The sequence below is a fragment of the Cicer arietinum genome, chromosome 4 (assembly GCF_000331145.2).
Source record: "Cicer arietinum cultivar CDC Frontier isolate Library 1 chromosome 4, Cicar.CDCFrontier_v2.0, whole genome shotgun sequence".
In the NCBI taxonomy this organism is placed as follows: Eukaryota; Viridiplantae; Streptophyta; class Magnoliopsida; order Fabales; family Fabaceae; genus Cicer; species Cicer arietinum.
Window position 1 is genome coordinate 57,724,171 of NC_021163.2, and position 14,667 is coordinate 57,738,837.

The 14,667-nt window shown below is 32.5% G+C and overlaps 1 protein-coding gene across 3 annotated transcripts; it reads left to right on the plus strand.

Moving 5' to 3' along the window:
- Nucleotides 1-1,833: 1,833 nt before the first annotated feature.
- Nucleotides 1,834-11,663, plus strand: LOC101507917 (transcription factor MYB3R-1-like). Of its 3 annotated transcripts, none has more exons than XM_004498423.3 (12): nt 1,836-2,104; nt 2,554-2,725; nt 3,225-3,279; nt 3,651-3,708; nt 4,263-4,357; nt 4,626-4,729; nt 7,507-7,635; nt 7,970-9,713; nt 9,845-10,170; nt 10,494-10,608; nt 10,697-10,918; nt 11,275-11,663. In XM_004498423.3, exons 2-12 carry the CDS (start codon nt 2,646-2,648, stop codon nt 11,380-11,382), a joined length of 3,036 nt encoding a protein of 1,011 aa, XP_004498480.1. In that variant the 5' UTR covers nt 1,836-2,104; nt 2,554-2,645; the 3' UTR covers nt 11,383-11,663. The 3 variants fall into 3 exon arrangements, with proteins under 3 accessions (XP_073223682.1, XP_004498480.1, XP_004498481.1); XM_004498424.3 differs by having other exon boundaries at nt 11,299-11,663; XM_073367581.1 differs by lacking the exon at nt 11,275-11,663 and having other exon boundaries at nt 1,834-2,104; nt 10,682-10,820.
- Nucleotides 11,664-14,667: the final 3,004 nt, after the last annotated feature.

Here is a 14,667-nt window from a genome sequence, read left to right on the forward strand (position 1 = left end):
AAAGGTTATGGAAGATGTTCAAGTAAATACAACTTTTGATTGTGAGAGTGATTTGAAGGGCGTTTTATGTTTTGACACTCATTTGTCTGTATATCAAATGTTGAGGAAATACGAAAACGATTTTGGAAGAAGTTTACATTCTTCTTATAACATTCGTCAAAGTTTTAATAAGATGTATCAAGATTTAAATGAATTTTATTAGTGGTTAAAAATGAAAAAATGTGTAGTTAAATTTGTATATAAATAGTTAGTATGTCAATAGGTTAGAACCTAATATCAGAAGTATATTGGTTTATGTCAAAGGATTGAGACGATAGATTGAAAATAGAAAATAGTTATTTATGAATAGCAAAATTTTATGATTTAGCTTATTCATGTTAAAATTAAGTGGAAATTACTCTTATAGTTTTTCTTGAAGATATTGATAGAGACCGAGTTAATCAATCATATTTGTGAATAGCTATTTGACTTATAAGAGAATATATCAATTTTAAAGTTTTTGTTCATGTCTCAACAATCGTGATTAATTTCTACAACAATTATATTGTGTGTTAGTATGAATTTCACATTATGAAATGATTGAAACATTATTTTTAGTTATGATGTATATTTGGTTTTATATTGTTAATCTCTATAATGAAAAGTTAATAATCACTGCAAAAAAAAAGAGAAAGCATAGCATCATATGAGCTAATTACTTATAGTATATGAGTATTTGAGGTGCGTGTCGTTTGGCGCAACCAAGAGATAACAAAACCTACATACCAAATCCTCGTAGCATGTAGAAAGTTGTAACAAAACGTTAATATGAATTATGTGGAAACTATTCCTTGTAACGAACTAAAAAAAAACATTACTTATATGATCATTTATATATTGGATGAGACTCTTTATCGTGATAAATAGAAAGTATCATCAATATGAACGTATTGAATTGAGATAGATGAATGAGATATTGTTTGAGAATGTTTTGTATGTCTTCTCAAATAATCAACTTTAAATTTAAAGATTTACTTTCATTAAACTTTGTTAGAATATAATTTTTCGAGGTTTGCATATCTACTTAGAAACTTATGGTTCATACCAGTATTTTGTAATTTCAGTATAACGCAGCTGTAGAAACTAAATTTGTTGAGTGTTTTTGAGGTACTTAACTTATAATATGTGAATTGTGAATTTATGATGGATGGCCTAGGCTTTTAATTTATTTCATAAAAAAATTATATTTTAGCACTTAAAAATTGTTTATACTATAGGATGTAAATATGATAAGATTTACATATATTTCAATTAATATAGCAATAAAAATCATAATAAAAAGAAAACATTAATCATTTTTTATTTTATTTTATTATATGTCTTTGATTATGACAAATTTTTAATAGCTAAAGTTTAAAAAATATATACTATGGTGCGTTAGACTAGTCTAACTAAAATTAGGCTGTAAATATGGTAACTAAAAACCATAATTTTAATAGTTCGAATTTGAAAAATGTATACTATAGTATATAGTATATGTTAGACTAGTCAAACTAAATATATCTAAATTAAATATACAAAGATCCACATAAATTTCAATAAATAATAACTAAAATTCGTATTACACAACATTCATTTCACTTCTATGACTAAAATCAACAAATAAAAAAAAAGTATAAAAGATTTTCTTAATTACATTATTATTTGTAATAGTAATAAGATGATTTGTGAGTAATAGTAATATTGTGTGATTAAGAAAAGTTGTCCGTTAAAAGATTTGAAAAATTGAAAAAGTAACACGTTACATTAAATATTATTGTAGTTGTAGTCCATAAACAAATGTTGAAGTGGTAACAAAAGAATAGAATAGAAGAAAGAAAGAAAGAAAAGCATATAGTAATATTATAGGGTTTGTTTGAAAATTTGTTGAGTCCGCTCTTTATGTTTCAAACAACACACCACACCCACCCTAACGTCTTCACTCTCCTTTATATATAACAAACTATTTCTAACGTTTCTTCTTCTTCTTTCTCTTCCGTTTCGATTTTGCAAAACTTTGTTCTTCGATCTGAATATGCGAATTGTGGATTTATCAATCCTTCTTCTCCTTTTCATGTTCAGTTCGGTGAGTCTTCGTTTCTTTTATTTCTTTTATGCATTTGCCCTATTTAGTCATGGATTGTTTTTTTAAATAATCTAATTTGAATTTGAATTTTGTTGATTTTTTTGCTTTTTATTTTATTTTTCTTTATGATGTCTTATTCAGTGACGATTTTTTGGAATCTGGATTTCTTTGATATCTGATTTCTCAAACTTGAATTTGATATTTTTTTTATTCATCGTATAGGTTTTCAGACAGGTTTGACTAATCTCACTCACTCTCTATTGTTTTTGTTGGATTTTTTGTATCACTGTAGCAAATTTATAATTTAGCTTTGTGCATGATATAATTATAAGTATTAGGGCTTGAGATTTCTTTTTTTATTGTTGGAATTAATTTACAATGATGAGTTGTTTTGTGTTTTGATTGGTTATTCTTTTTTATTATTTTGTTGATGTGCTTGTTTCTTGCAGGAGTTTGGTCTTGCTGCTATTTAAAGGGATTATAATGATTTGTAGTAGAGTGGGAATTGGGGTATGCTTTTGTACTTTTATGCTAGCAAATCATGGACGGTGACCGAAAAATCGCCGTTCCTCCAGTGGATGGGCCCACTGATGGTGTTCAGAAAATTAGAGCATTGCACGGGTAATTATAAAAATCTGCTATGTGTTTCATCATCTTTCATTCCGTTGCAAACAATTTTGTGTTTTGAATGAGTCTAGATGGAGTTTGGAGGGCAAAGACAAATTGGTATAATTGGTGCATACCATCTCTTAATAAAAGATTGGAGTGACAGGTTATAATTGGTGCTCCTTCTGTGTATTCATACCCAAGCCATTATTTGTTGGTATCATTGAAGAGTTACAGATTCTTTCTAACAGAATGATTGATGGGATTTATCAACATGTTTTTTTCTTGAGCCAAAGTTACTAAATTATAGACGAGCTAGGGTTGAAACCTTCAGTATCGAAGTTATAGTTATCTTACTGCCTTGTCCTTGCAAGTTGCAACTGTCTATGTTTCCCTTTTCATTGAATCACTAACTTAAATTACATATATTTGATTGGTAACCATAATTATTATCTTCTTGTTTAAGACATTGATGATGGGGTTAAGTAAGTTTTTGACAATCATGTAACTGTAGGAGGACTACTGGCCCCACAAGGCGTTCTACAAAAGGGCAATGGACTCCTGAGGAGGTGATGTATTGGATACTAGAACCACATAATTAATCTTTTTGCAGTTTGTTATTGATTTTTAGTCGTACTAGAACATCTGAACTTGGTCTACCTCTATATAGCCAATAATGTTTTATTTACACAGCAAAATTATGTAACTTACTGAAATAAAATAAATTTTAATTGATTTTAGTTAATTATTTTTGAAATATTTGCGAAATCTCTCTACTTTGGTCTTTTCTAAAATGCCTTTGATATAATCAGCCATTTAGAATTTTGGATATTGCAGGTTTTCCATTTTAATTTTGAAGATTTTAATATAAATTTTAATTATAATTAAATGTATGATAAAGTTATGTTGAGGGTTTTATTTTTGATATTTTTTCCTGCAGGATGAGACATTGCGGAAGGCTGTTCAGCGTTTCAAAGGAAAAAATTGGAAAAAAATAGGTAGTGTATTTATGTTTCAACTTATTCATCATGATTATATATTATATGAAATTATTCATGACCGCTCACCACCAGTGGCGGACCGATGTATAATTTTATGGGGGCTCTTGCTCCCACAAAGGAAATGCTCCTTTACATAAAAATAAAAATGTCTAATAACATTATATTGCACCTATAAAAAGTATAACTGTTGTGTCATTCTATAGTAAAATACAATAATATATAATCTGTCTTGTCATATGTTAAAAGGAAACACTTTCCTACATATTATAGTTGTTCTTGAAGATTTTGTCATAAAATTTTATTTTGTAAAACTTAAAATAATTTATTTGATGAATATTATTATAAATTATATCTGCCTCCACTATGAAAATATTTTGGATCTGCCACTACCACTATCATCCACTACCTGCTCAAGTGCACACTGCATGTTAGCCTTCTTAAAGCATTATGTACCAAAAAACCCTTCATAAAGCATTGTTTAGCTTATGCAATTTTGTTTTGATAAATTTTGTTTCATAACTTATCTAATTGCTTCATATATATGTTTGAAGCGGAGTGTTTCAAGGATAGAACAGATGTGCAGTGCTTACATAGGTGGCAGAAAGTGTTGAATCCCGAACTTGTTAAAGGGCCATGGTCTAAAGAGGTAGTCTATGCCTTCCTTCTGTTTTGTGTGTTAGTCTCATCTCTACATGTAGAAGTGGTTCTTTCTCTCTTTTATTTCTGACCTAACCATAATCCAATAATCGCTATTAGAGCTTCTATGACCATGTGATAGACAAATAAATGCTATTAGAGCTTCTTTGAGCATGTGATATACAGTTAAATCCTTGGTTTCCACATTATTTTGATGTGGGCTTGGATTATATATCAACTTTTTAGTTAGATATCTACTAATCCAAATATGTAAATAGGAAGATGAAGTGATGATTGAATTGGTAAACAAATATGGGCCTACAAAGTGGTCAACTATTGCACAACATTTACCTGGGCGTATTGGGAAGCAATGTCGAGAAAGGTATGGTTATTGGGTTTCCACTAATTCATTCATATATCATTGGTTGCTTGCAATTTCTTTCCTATTGAGATCATTTATCCTTATAACCTTGTTAGATTAACTGGAGAATATCTCCTGAGGTTAATAATTGTATATTTGGAATATGTTAGAGTATCTTTATCCTTATAGCCTTGTTACAGAGTATCTAGAAAATATCCCCTATTATCTAAAATATTTTCAGTTTATTAACTTATATTGTCTTTTATTTCGTTTCCTTTTTCCCTAACCATAAACTAAACCTATTAAATTCTTAACATGGTAAAAAGTTCTTGAACATTTTCTAAACAAGCGTCAAATTTCAGCCTAAGGTTATGTATTATGAGCTTGTGCACTGTATGCACTTCAAGCTCTAATGACTCTGGCATGCGGGAATGTGTTAGATACATAGTTATCAATATTGGGCAGTGGCCACCCTTGAAAGTGATATAGAGGTATAATGCATAGCAAGCTGATGACTATTATAAGGAAAGGGAGATAGAAATGACTGATGCTGAAAAATCATTGAAATGTCAGACAAGACTAAGACAAATCAGAAGCATAATTAGAGATGTCAAAGAGAGTTGTGCCACACGACCAGTTCACAAGTTGGTTGTGTTGCAAAAAATTAGGCTCACCGTGATCTCTGATTATTTGGACTCAGCGCATACTGTTATCAATCATGCTATTCAAATATTGGTGTGTTAGTCGTTCAGTTAGTTAGTCTCTTAGTGAATACTATTAGTAGTTGGTAGAAGTATTTAAATCTCTCTAAATTCTCACTTCTAATACTCTTGCGGATACGCATATGTGATAAGTGTTCTCACAAATTGGTATCCAAAGATTTTGGTTCTTTCCTAACCTAAACACAAGTGAAGTGAGGTGATTGCTTCAAATGGTTTTTCTTGTGCACTTGCCTATGCTTGATGAAAAGAATTGGGATTGGTGGTGTATTCGGATCAAAGCCTCGTTTTGTTTCAACTTACACGGGTAATTATCCAAAGGTTGGTGTGGTAGACTTAAAGGGGGAGGAAGAAATAGTGTACGAATTGAAAAAAAGTTCTTTATGGCTTGGAGCAGGCCCCAAAAGCTTGGAATAGAAGAATTGATTCTTTCTTAATCTAACTCGGCTTCATCAAATGCTCCGTGGAGCATGGTGTTTGGGTGAGAACTCAACATGAAAGCTCATAATTACTTTTACTTTGTCTTTATGTTGACGATCATAGTCACTTGTAATTCCAAAAGATTGAGGTATTGAAGGTGATTATGAAAACTGAGTTTAAAAGGTCTGATTTAAGAAGATTGACTTATTTTTGAAGATCAGCCCGTATCAAGCAGAATCAGCAGATTCTGATTTGTACAGCAGATTCTGATTTCTACAGCTAATCAGGACTTTGTTTGTGTAAATAATAATTAGTTGATTTTCTGTTTTAATATATTTAAAGTTAGCATTTATAGGGAGAATAATTTCCCCTGATTTTTAGGCTAGAATAGCACTCACATTTGACTATTCTATAAATACCCTCCTTGTATCATTTACAAAATCAGAGAAATATAATATATATTTCCGCACTTATTTCCTTGGTCTGGAGTTTGCTATGAAAATAAAAGGTATAGTACTTCATCAAAGGAAATATGTAATTGAAGTGCTAAAAAGGTTTAACACGATTGTTTAAGCAAATTATTGGTTCATTGAAGTATTTGTGCAGTAGCATGCCAAATATATGCTATACAGTGGGTGTGATTAGCATATTTGGTTGTTCTCCAAAAAGCTAATATTGGTGGCTACCAAAAGGATAATGAGGCACCTGCAAGGTACATTGGAATATGGTCTTCTGTTTCCTTATAAGGTTGAGCAAGGAGAATGTGCCTTGAGAGGCTAGTCGGGTTCAGATTGGTTGGATAAATTTCACAGAAGAAGGTACTATAGGTTATATGTTCAAGTTCATGGAAGCACCAACCTTTCCATGTTCAAACAATCAGCCTGTAATATGTTATCCTTATGTGAATGTGAAGCTGAGTGCATTGCAAGCTCTTTTGCTGCCTTTCAAGCTTTTTGTTTGGAGTCCATGTTGATCGAAATGAAGATAATAGTAACCAAACCTTTGCAATTGATGGTTGAAAAAAAGTCAGCTCAAAGAATCCCCGTATCTCATGGTAGAAGCAAACATATTAAGATGCAAACTGGTCAGCTCAAACAGATGTATTGTCCTATTGAAGTGCAAACATCAGACATACTGATTAAGGCTTTGAAGTTGGATCAAATTTGAAGAAATTAGGAATGAAGTACGAGTAGTGTCCCTTAAGTATTTGAATTAAAGGGAAGTGTTATCAATCATGTAATTCAAATAAGTGTGTTCGTTGTTTAGTTGGTTTGTCTCTTCTTGAATACAATTAGTAGTTTGCTAGTTGGTATGCAAAACTAACTAACTAATGCATGTATAAATACTGCAAGTGTTATGAAAAAATAAATTATAAGTATTTCTATCTCTCTAAATTCTCCCCTCTCTAATAGACTATTACTCTTGTGAGTATGCATTTGTGTGATTAGTGTTCTAACACATACAACTCGTGAGCTAGAGAAGATACTCACAGTCAATAATATTTTAAGTTTTTCCTTCTCTTTCTTCCATAACCGTAAACCTATAATTCTCAACTGGCATCGTTCATAAATCATATTGTTGGATGTATTTTGAAAATTTGAAGTATATGTGGAGGGATGGTGTTCATTTTCATTAATATAATTTGTAAAATCTTATTAGGTGGCATAATCATCTTAATCCTGCTATAAACAAGGAAGCATGGACACAGGAAGAGGAGTTGACTCTAATACGTGCTCATCAGATCTATGGGAACAAATGGGCAGAATTAACAAAGTTTTTGCCTGGAAGGTAAGTTTATATTTAATTATATTTCTATTGACGATCGACATGCTTCACTTGCATTTGCAGTCGTAGTTCGTTATTATTTATGTTCTGGGACTGATTTAATCAGATACCTCCTACTGCAGGTTTTGGTATGATAAACTGACAAAATAAAAATATCAAATTTTAATTGTTTTTCTTACTAAGATCTTATCTTTTCCTCCTACTCTTGTAGTAACTACAGGGGATTCAAATGATGTCATATCAGTGCCTGGTTTTTTCATGTCTAGTTTCATTCTCTGTCTTATGCTTATCCACATACTTGTAATGTAGTGACATACTTGTACTTATGTGGAAACAGGACAGACAATGCTATTAAAAACCACTGGAACAGTTCAGTCAAAAAGAAATTGGATTCTTACATGGCATCAGGCTTGCTTACTCAGTTGCAATCTGTACCTCATGGTGGAAATCCAAGTCAATCAATGGTTACAACATCTTCAAGGTCGCAAGGTAACGGAGAAGATAATGGTCTTCAAGGGACCGAAGGAGATGAAGTTTTAGAGTGTAGCCATGATTCAGCTAATGCTCTCCACTTCCCATCCTCCAGAGAGATGACAGGTGCTGACTTGCAAACTGTTGAGGGGTTTAAGCCAAATGAAGAATGTAGTCTTGGGACAGGTCGTAGTCCAAGTCAAGCATCCTGTTCTGAGCCATATTATGTATCTATTGATGACGTTACTATATGCATCCCAGAAACTGCTCATCATGAAGCATGTTCTTCTGAATTCATTGAACAATACTCACATGAACCTGGAAATTCCATGAATGAGGATTGTCAGTTTAATTTACATTCCTTACCCAATATTTCATCAATGGACTTGGGGGAGGAATCCTCACAGTTGCAAAGAGATGGTACAGATCCTAGTGGAGTACGTGACTTGGTGAATGTTCCATATCAGACTTCAGCGGGATTAGCTGTTTCAACGCCCATGGAATCTACATCTATGGGTTCTGCTAAACCTGAGCATATGTTGATATCTGATGACGAATGTTGCAGAGTCCTGTTTTCAGAGGCAAATAATGATGAATGTTTTTTCCCTGGAGATTATAATAAAGGTGTTGATACTATTGAATTTAATGGACACACTGCATATGTTTGTCAATCATGTCATATTCAGATATCCGAAACTGGTGGAACCTCAACTATGCAGTTAACTTGTCCTCAGTGTTCTAATAATTTTAAAGGAATGTCATTTTCTCAATCCACCCAACCATTACATTCTACTAATGATAGTGGGCGTGAGTGTCAACAGTTTGTCTCCAGAGCACCCGATAACTTCACTTATGCCAATGACATGTCCAGCTCTCCTTGTGTTGATGCTACAGAGAGTTCAGTAATGCAAGAGCCATCAGATATTCTGAAGGATAGTTTTATCCGTGGACCAGATGTTAAGCAAACCTGTTATCCAACAGATGAAAAGCCTAACGTGGGCACAAATAAGGAGGACGAGAGAGCTCTATGTTATGAACCTCCCCGTTATCCAAGCTTGGATGTTCCTTTCTTCAGCTGTGATCTTGTACAATCTGGGGGTGATATGCAGCAAGAATTTAGTCCCCTTGGTATCCGCCAGTTTATGATGTCTTCTATGAACTGTCTGACTCCGTTAAGGCTGTGGGACTCGCCTGCTCGCGATGATAGTCCAGAAGCATTATTGAAAAGTGCAGCTAAAACTTTTACGGGTACACCATCAATATTAAAGAAACGACGCCGAGATTTGTTATCACCACTTTCAGATAAAAGAATTGGCAAGAAACTTGAGACCGACATGGCATCCTCTTTGGCCAAAGCCTTTTCCAGTTTGGAAGCAGATATACTTTCTCCCTCTTTATTACAAAAGCCAAACTCCGGGGCTTCTGGTTTTGATGACGATAAAGAGAATTGTGAACAAGCTTATAAAGGCAAACAAGTAGAAGAGGCTGTTAAATCTTCTGCAATTTTGGAAGAAAAACAGTCAGATGCACTTGACAGTAATTCTCATGGTAAAGTTAGGCAGCAACCTTTTGATGTTGATTCTAAAATGAAGATTGATGCTGCTGAGATTGTAAGTACTATGTACACCACCTTCTCTTGCTGTATTTGGTTGTAATCTGAAGATACTTCTCCCTCCGTCCTCCCTTCTCTCTCATTTGTTTGTTAGATTACTACTTTTCACTCCTTTTTTCTGTTTATCAGATGCTACAATCTTCTGGGGTTTTGTCTGAACATGATATGAATGACCTGTCATTATATTCATCTGATAAAGTTGGTTTTAGAGATAGAGTTCTGGGCTCTAGTGATGGAACTCCCAGAAACTTGAACAATAGGAGCTCGGAAATAGCTTTGAACCAGAGTGTCCCTTCAAAATTATCTTCTGAGAAGTCATGCTCAAGGATTAGCACTCCTTGCATTCGTGCGAAGGAGCATGAAAATCTAACAGTTTCTGTTGCTCGTGTAAAAGCTCCAGGGGAGAATTCAGAGGATCAAAGTAGAAATGACGGTGGTTATGAAACATGTAGCATGTAATGTTCTTTGATTTTCTTGTTGTTGATCACAATTTAGTATTTCCATTTTTCATTATTCATTTTATTTCGGATGCATCTAAATGGTGCAGAATTATTTTAATATTGAAACTTAAGATAATAGTATTACTGCCAATGATTTAAGTTGCTCCCACAACTTATTTCTCTTTGTGGGGACCGGAAAATTCATGTATATGTTTAATGTTATTTTCGCAAGAATATACTTTGGTACTTTGTTACAGTTTTTCTGTTTTCATTTTCTTAAGTTATTGTCAATTATCAATGCTCACACTGTTTCTGGCTGGCTACTTTTTTTATGGTAGGTTTGGTGGAACACCTTTCAGGAAAGGTATTGAATCACCTTCTGCATGGAAATCTCCCTGGCTCAGGAATACGTTTCTCTGTAGCCCCAGTTTTGATAAAGAAATTACAATTGAGGTAATATAGGTTCTGTTGGATAACTGTTGTATTGATTGTGAAGTAAATTTTAATTTTGAGCTGCTGAAAACAGTAAACATGTCTTCAGGATTTTGGATTTTTCAAGAGCCCGGGAGGTGATAGAAGCTACGATGCTATCGGGTTGTTAAAACAGATTGGCGATCAAACTGTTGCTACATATGAAAATGCACAGGAGAATTTGAAAAATGAAACTCCTAAGGCATTACCTAAAGATGCAACTGGTGACCAGGGAAATAACAGCCCTAGCAATCAGCCTGCAAACAATTCTAAATTATCTTCAAATGCTATGGTAAAGTTGAATTTAATGAAACTACATCTCTATGCTTCTCTCCCTTGTTTTCCATTCAATATTTAATCTTTGCATGTGACTTTAAAATGTTGGAAAGAGTAACAGTATTTCTGAATCAAATTTGAAATGCTTTTTTGTTTGTCTTTCTTCTGATCACGAAACATGAGTGAATTCCAATCCCATCCATTTATTTATTCGTAACAAGAAACTTTTGGCAAGAGTAGCCGTGTCTTTTTTTTATAAAGCAAGTGACTTTTGTCGTTGTCTCTCACCTCATCAAGTATGAGTATTCATACACAGATTCCACTGTACTGCAGTGTAAGATCATTTCTGATAAACCTCACTTTTGCCAATAGCTTAATGGGATTTTTTCCCATCAGGTGGAACGACGCATGCTTGACTTTAGTGAATGTGGAACACCGGAAAAGGGTGATAGCAGCAAATCCTCAGCGAGTCAGCTATGAGCTTCTCAAGCGCTCCTCCACATTTGTCGAAGAATTGTAGATAGTCCATTGTCAATCATCATGGCTTCAGCTGTTACAATTACAGTTGTCATTGTCAAGCTTCGTTATATATATATATATATGTATCATTTGTAAGATTAGATCTTCATTTTCAGTTCCTACATTGATCAGACCAAATTTGTAATTGATATCAAATGCACCCTCTTATTTAACAATACTTGCAATGTCATCTTCAATGAGCCAGAAGAATTTTCCTATATATCAAAGGCAATTTGATTGAATTTTTTTTATTCTAATAATAATAATGATCTAAAGCTTGTTCGATACACAGGTAGTGATTGAGTTCGAGATGAAGGAACCAAAAAAAGAAAATTAGGGTACATAATTCATTCACGTATTGTTGCAATTTCATGGTCTACAAAGAAACAACCATTTGTACTACTCAAGCAATAGTTGTACAAAGATATTTTGTAACAAGACAACAACTGCACTGTAAGAATCTTGTTTTTCATCGATGGTCCAAGCATGTTGATTATTAGTTTTGTTAAGACAAAATTTTAAATTAATATTTTGATGATAATCAAACAAAGTTAATTAATATTCTAATAATGATTTTAAAAATATGTTGTTATTTAACATGTGCACTTAAGTGTATTAATCAAAGACATACATCAAATATAACAACAAAGATCAGCTTGAAAGAAGCAAGATCAAATCTGAGAAAACTAGATTGTTCTGGTTATTAAACATAAAAAATGAAGAGCGTTCTGATTTTCACAACTTTCATCTAATAACGATCTAGTTTATTAAAGAACAAAACCTTTTTAAAACCAAGATTGATCTAGGCTGCAATAGTACATCAAGATGCATGACAAATCACCAGTAACTATTACAGAGGAACAAAACTGTATATTCAAGGATACTCTTGACAGATTCATATGAAGAATTAACAAAGTCAAAGCAATGCACAAAAAACAAGTTGCAAAATTAATCTTCAAAATTGATGGCTTAGATAAACAAGTACAACTTGGTCAAATGAGACATTGCATCACTAACACAAGTACAAAATAATATGATTTACAAACAACTGTCAAAAGTGACAAATACAAGCAGTTGTCCAAAACAGAAATGAAGAATGTTCTGATGATCAAGTAGAAACAATCTTCGTTTATTTACAACACATGCCTATTAATTCATACATCAAACAACCTGTCTTCCAACGATTATATGAGCTGACACAGACCTTCAAGTAGCCTATAAAAGGAACCTCAAGGCAAAGGAAACATCATCAGTTCAAAGTCTATTAATTTAGTTCAAAGTGTAAACAATCATTCACTTAAATCACCATTCTTGAGAAATATAAGCTCTAGAATCAAACAAAGGCTCCAACTCTTCATTAGATTTAACGATCTATTCTTTGAATCTGATTGCTTAAAATTTAACTCAAACAAGTGTTCAGTAAAGGCTAATCCATCAATTCTCTTCAAAAAAGTTTTGTTGAAACTCAAATACTATAGAATATAGATATAGTTTGAGTATTTTTGAGAAATTCTTTTGTATTTTAAAGGTGGCGTTGAAATACTCTTCTAGATTGAAGGGTAATCTTTGAAATCGTTCCAAGGTTGAAAGATGAATTATTGTAACAAGTTAAGGCTGATCTCGAACATTTGTGGAAAAGGCAAGAACATTCTTGCTTGAACATTTTAGTGAAAAAGCTCACAAACTGTGGAGATTGGACGTAACCTATTTTAGGTGAATCATGATATATTCCCGTGTGAATTCTCTTTTCCTTAACTCATTTTTATTTTTCACCTACACAACACTAATCACTTTGTGAAGTTTTCATTGTTAACAAATTAACACTAATCTTGTTAATCACAATTCAAGTTAATATCAATTTTGAGTTAACAAAATAATACATAAATTAAATTTAAAAAGTGAATCACAATTCAAATCCTCTTTCTTGTGATCAACATTGTCATTTCAAATTTCACATAATATGAGAAATGGTGATGAGTATTGTCCATTAAAGAACTAGAAGATATTCGGACAACACAATCTACATAAGAAAAAGTATGAGACACCGCCTAATTTTGCTTGTTCATGTTTTTTACTTACTACTACAAAAGAAGGGATGGATCTATGATGCATATGTATGAGTACAATATTAGGTACGAGTACGAAGTACGATATTTTAGAAAATATAAAGGTAGGGTATGCTAATAAAAAACATGAATTTTTTTTATATAATTAAATTAAGAGACCTAAATTGCTTAGTTCATAATAAATAAATAAAACATAATAAAAGTTTAAAAAGTCACAAATAGTGTTCAGTTACACTAACAAATAAATTCAAATATACAAATAATATTATATTAATATATAAAAAAAATTATGAATTTCACTTGCGATGAAATAATAATGAAAAATAGAATACCCAAGAATATGATACAATTACTAGTAGTACTAGATAAAAACTTGGTACAAGTATTTCACTATTTTAGGATTACCCATGTTTCATATGGACGAATCTACAGCTAATGCATTGAGGGTGTTTGCCCCCACTATTTTTTTGTTTGTTAGCATTACATTTATCAAATGAGTCGATCCAGCCCAATATGCTCTGGCCCGAAGGACCTATACGTACGAACGAATCAGTTCAACCTGACTCACTTTGTTATGGAGTTGTGCTTTATCAAAGACTGATCCGTCCATTATGCACTGTACGGCCAATGACCCGACCAATTTTTTCTAGATATTTTTTTATTTTAATTAATAAAAATTAAAATACAAAAACACCTTCAATCATTTAACACAATAGACAACAATATAAAATTATAATACATAACACTACCACAAGCAGAAGTGTGGAGTCGAAATCGACATTGGTATTGGTCAATAAATGCCAGTCACAAATGGAGCTAAATTGACTAAAGTGTTGAATTGACAGTTCTAGTCTTGGTCAGCGACGGAAGCACCACAACAATGATTGATATTCTTTTAACATTATACATTTTTTTGGTATTTTAGTAAATTAAGTTTTCTTTTCTTTCTTAATTATGGTCGATATATTACTTTTGTTTTTCAAAACCAACTCCAAAAGACCATTTTTTAAAGTCAATCCAAAAGCAGTAAAAAAAAATTATTTGAGTTATCCCAAATTTACTCATGATAATTTTTTACAAAAAATTAGTTTTTTAGTTGTAGTGGGTCAGCCAATTGAACCGGCCCAACTTAGCCCCACTTTATATAAGGGCTAAATGATCAAGACCAAAAAGACTCATT

Excerpts from the sequence above, each read along its gene's own strand:
- LOC101507917 (XM_004498423.3), top strand. The coding sequence starts at position 2,646 with ATGGACGGTGACCGAAAAATCGCCGTTCCTCCAGTGGATGGGCCCACT. Across the intron at positions 7,636-7,969 it reads ACAAAGTTTTTGCCTGGAAG|GACAGACAATGCTATTAAAA; the intron begins GTAAGTTTATAT and ends ATGTGGAAACAG. Across the intron at positions 9,714-9,844 it reads AGATTGATGCTGCTGAGATT|ATGCTACAATCTTCTGGGGT; the intron begins GTAAGTACTATG and ends TCTGTTTATCAG.